The sequence below is a fragment of the Abrus precatorius genome, unplaced genomic scaffold, assembly GCF_003935025.1.
Source record: "Abrus precatorius isolate BTA unplaced genomic scaffold, Abrus_2018 Scaffold7, whole genome shotgun sequence".
Lineage (NCBI taxonomy): Eukaryota > Viridiplantae > Streptophyta > Magnoliopsida > Fabales > Fabaceae > Abrus > Abrus precatorius.
In genome coordinates, this window is record NW_020874417.1 from 22,319,067 (window position 1) to 22,323,592 (window position 4,526).

The window sequence follows — 4,526 nt, forward strand, 5'->3', positions numbered from 1 at the left end:
TGAGAATGAAACGGAAACTAAGTAGAGTGAGAATTTCTAAAATTCTCAGTAGGGCTATGTACTTCTATGTTGACATCACTTTCATTCTCAGTTGCTTTAGTTTTTATTTAAATAAAGGGTTGCTAAACCAATAAGGTAATCTTTCAATTATGATTATTGAAAACATGGTTCGAAGCAAAGTAAATTTTATTTCTAACATTTGTAATACACAAGATCATAATGCTTATGATACACATATATAAGAAATTAAATAAATAATAAAAAAACTCAACATGAATCATACATGTGACATAATAATACTTAAAGTTGTAATTGAAAGCAACATAGAAATGAATTAATATTAAGTAAAATACTTTCATTCACATAATAATGTGTTTAATTCTAATATATGTTTCTATCCTTAGTCCCCTGGGAGTTGATCGCTGTAACACCTAAATTACTACCAAGATCCTATCTCCTAAAAATGTATGTATTTAGACTTCCCTAAGATAGTGTACCCAAATGAACATGAACAAGGAATTATTCATTCGACATTAGTGTGGAGTTAAACAACAATTTCACAATTTAATTCATAGGTGAGGGTACATTATCCTCCATTTCGTTATCCAATCTATTCGTTACCAAACTATGCATATTGTATTATGTTTTACTAGTGTACTTGAAATTTTTTTTTTTTTCAAATTAATTTCTTTTTATGAAAGGGATAAAGGTGAGTGCTCAACATCACATGCTTCGTGGAATGGAATTCTGAAATCATAACGAGAGACATATAAATAGAGAGAAAATTTTGATTTTGTACATATACGTCCCTAGTTTAAACAATTCAAGGTAAACCATCATGAAACAAACAAAAGAGAAGACCTCATGGTTCAGTATTTCAAAATTAATTATAAACAGCCCTCAAAAAGAAAGGAAAGTATAAGACTTAAGAGCAGTGTTCATCCATGACCAAAAAAAAATAAAACATCTACATATAAAACTCTGGTGGAAAGGAATCCTCACTAGGATCAGATTCCATTCCATCAGAATCAGGTGCAGCATCCACAGGCTGAGGGCGAGGAGAGGGCGGCAAGTCGTCCGGGTCACTGTCAATCCAACCGATGGTAGGCGGTGGCGATCTCGAGGTGGGTGGCAGTGGTGGAGAAGGGTGTCGGGTGGAAGGTCCAGCTTCGTCGGAAGGTGGCGCCTGAATATCGAGAGGTTGACGAGGGACTGGCCTGATAGAAGACGCAACCACTCCAATGACTTTCCATTCAGGTGCGGGCGCAGGAGTAGGGCTAGGACAGGGGCTGGGTTCAGGGTCAAGGTCAATGATAGTTTTACCTTTATCCACAAAAGTCTTAAGACGTTTGGCGGGAGGTTCATGAGACGGTGGAGAAGAGGGAGGTGTATGAATGATGATACTCCGTTCGGGTGGTAGGGGCACGGAGATTTCGGCAAAAATGTGGTCCATCTAGTTGGGCTTCCATTCGCTTTCAGTGAGAGGTCCCATGGTCATGGAGACCATTCCCTGGTATGTCAAGCGGCGCGTTGCTGGGTCGTAGATCCATCCCTCCTTTCCTCCCGAATCCTCTCCCCAAATCCTCGCTCAGAGTGGGTCCATCTGCCATACATTCATGCAACACACAACAACAGCAAGACAAGACGCAACACCAGACAAAAACAGAACAGAAAGGGTGAGCTCAATACATTCAATTATCAAAAATCGAATAAGTAAGAAAATCAGCATAATAGTAACGAACCTAGTGACTCATAGTTCAATAATCACATTATCATAACATAATATTCATCAAACAGCCACAACGCAAATAAAGTGAATGAGTTCCTCATAACATAATTATACTCAAGGTAATTGAAACGTCACTACTTCTTTAGTTTGTTCCCACTATTCCTCCAGTCAAGGTGATCGGAGACCCTCGTTCCCTACAAGTACACAAGAAGGGTGGCGGTGAGTGCACAAGAAGGGTTTTAGGGTTAGGTTAGGCGAAGTGACACACCCTTTCGCCTTCTCACTTGAATAGTCATGTCTCATGGTGTCCAGGTGCAGGTGATGCGCCTTCTCAAGAGCATTCAATGCACAGAGTGTAAAAGAAGCAAGCCGTAGGTGATCCACACATCTCCACACGCCATTCATCATGATGAAGTAACCGAAATAGGGGTTTGACCTAGGTAAGAGTGGGTAATTAATGCACGTTGGAGGCTAGGGTTTGTTGTAGAGGGAAGCAGGTTCAAACCCTTCGTGTCCCACAATTTGAAAAGAGTGATGTTATTTTGATTGGTTAGTGAAAAGGTGGTGCCTTTCTCTCTACCTTGGACGTGTGGCCAGTGCCATAAAATAGGAAATAATTGCATGCAATTAATGAAGCATAATTTCCAGAAATATGTTGCTAAGTTTTTGGCTGTACATTAAGTGCAGGCTGGCGGCTAGGTCAACTCCAGAAGGAAGTTGAGTAGGTTTTTCCTTTGTTTTTCTCATGAGGTTAAATGTGGTTAAGAGGTAAATTAGGTAACTTTAATGATGGTTTAAATGAGGCAAGAGAGGCCCCTCGGTTTTAAGCAATTTAAAACATGGTTATTAGGAACAAAATAATGTGAATGATTGATTGTTTTCGGTAATGCCATGCAATTAATGCAGGGTGGCTACTTAAATTTTCTGATGGAAGGTGGCGCCACTTTTGGCCATGCATTCACACAAATCTCCCTAGGGTTTTACCATAAATACAAGGTAATTAAGGAAGGAATATACATAGTTGATGTCAGGCACGGTTCTGGGGAATTAATTGCCTCAGGTGGAACGTTTCAAGCTGATTGGCACGCCCACTAAATGCATGTAACCGATTGGATTAATGTGGAGGGAATCAAGCAGGCGCCTTTTCACTCCCCTATGGTATTTAATGTAGGTGGTTAATTAAGGGAGTTTGATGGCGGTTAAATGAGGAAATAGGGGGGTTTCTTCGAGTAAATGGAAAGGCAAGGGTATCATCTTCTCTAATTAACTACAAGATTCTCGCTAATTTATGATTAATAACCTACCTTAATTAAATGTGCACGAAAATATGGAAAGTTTATAATTAAGGAAAGGAATAAAACTCCATCCTCGGTTACACCTAATTAGAGTAACTAGGGAATTGATAACCTAAATAACGAAAATCTGATTACCTTATTTTAAAGAGGGGTATAAAATCATGAGGTGCATTAATGAATAGGGTGGCAATTATGTGCAAGTGCCGAGAATATGGAAAGTTTCCTTCTAGAAGAGGATTGGGGCTTTAAATTTTCGATTGCACCATATAAAAAAAAAGGAAAGTTTTTAAATAAGATCCACTCAAAATATGGCAGTCCAAGAGGTGGTGATTGTATTTATTTAGAGTAACCTGGAACAATGGAATTGCATTAAGTATACTTAATTTGGGCTATAATCCTAGGCTATTAAATTCGATTCTCCCCCCTGGACATGAATGAATTTTCGGTTACTAGCACTAAATGAGGAAAGATTGAAACTTGCCTCTTGGGTCCTTTGTAGTACACGTGACTTCTAGGGTAAAAAAAATAGATGACGGCTCTCATTAATGGTCTAACTTAGTGTGCATGGTACCAGAATAATGGAAGACTTAAGTACATCCACTATTAGAACCTAATGAACATTCAATATAAATAAAGAAAGTTACACATCCAGTTCCACTTAAATTTAAGAAAACATATCACACAATCAAATAATAAGAATTAAAAGAACTATGTAACATTAATAACAATCATCAGGGGAATGAAAGAAATAGGGTCCATTCATCTAACTCAAAAGACTATCTCGCCCCCAGGCTAATCTCACTAACCTTGGGTTAAGTCAAGGTAACTTCATCACATAATCATATAGACATGCACATACGAAATTTACTAAACACACCCTGGGAGAAATAATTGTGCAAGTAGGGAACATAATACGATTAAACAGTTGTAGCAAGAACTGAACTAGAGTACTAAAAATCAAACAAAAGAGTCACTAATTAATAATTAACACTCTCTACCATGTAGACTGAAAATTGGGATGTTACAATCGCGAGTGTCACGCTCGGACAAATTATTAAAAATCGAATTGCATAAAAATTATGTAGTATGAGGTGCAATCCGAGTTGTCTCCCAATAATGATAATGTTATACGATTATAAATTTAGGTGGGGTTTGATTTATAAAATAATGCTAATTAGAATAAAAAGTTAACAAGAATTTAAAACTCTAATCCAAGAATTTAGATGAACTACGACCACTCTTTCACCGGATTCCAAGAAGATGCATTAACCAACAAATTAGTGATTAACATTAAATTTGAATGAAACCTCAATTCAAATTAAGCATTCACACGAGAACCCTCATGCATTTGATTAACACACAATTTGCTCAAAGTTCAGAAACCTTTAGAACCTAATCGATTTTTGTTAATTTAATTCACCAATGCCATTAATCTTAGATCTCAATCCTGAAAATCTAATTCACACTCCTTCAAGAATTAATTACATACATCAACCGAATAA

The 4,526-nt window shown here is 37.4% G+C and overlaps 1 protein-coding gene across 1 annotated transcript; it reads right to left on the reverse strand.

The window, feature by feature from the left end:
- Positions 1–967: 967 nt before the first annotated feature.
- Positions 968–1,453, reverse strand: LOC113871622 (proline-rich receptor-like protein kinase PERK8). The gene has a single exon (XM_027508718.1). It carries the CDS (start codon positions 1,451–1,453, stop codon positions 968–970), a length of 486 nt encoding a protein of 161 aa, XP_027364519.1.
- Between the last annotated feature and the right edge of the window lie 3,073 nt (positions 1,454–4,526).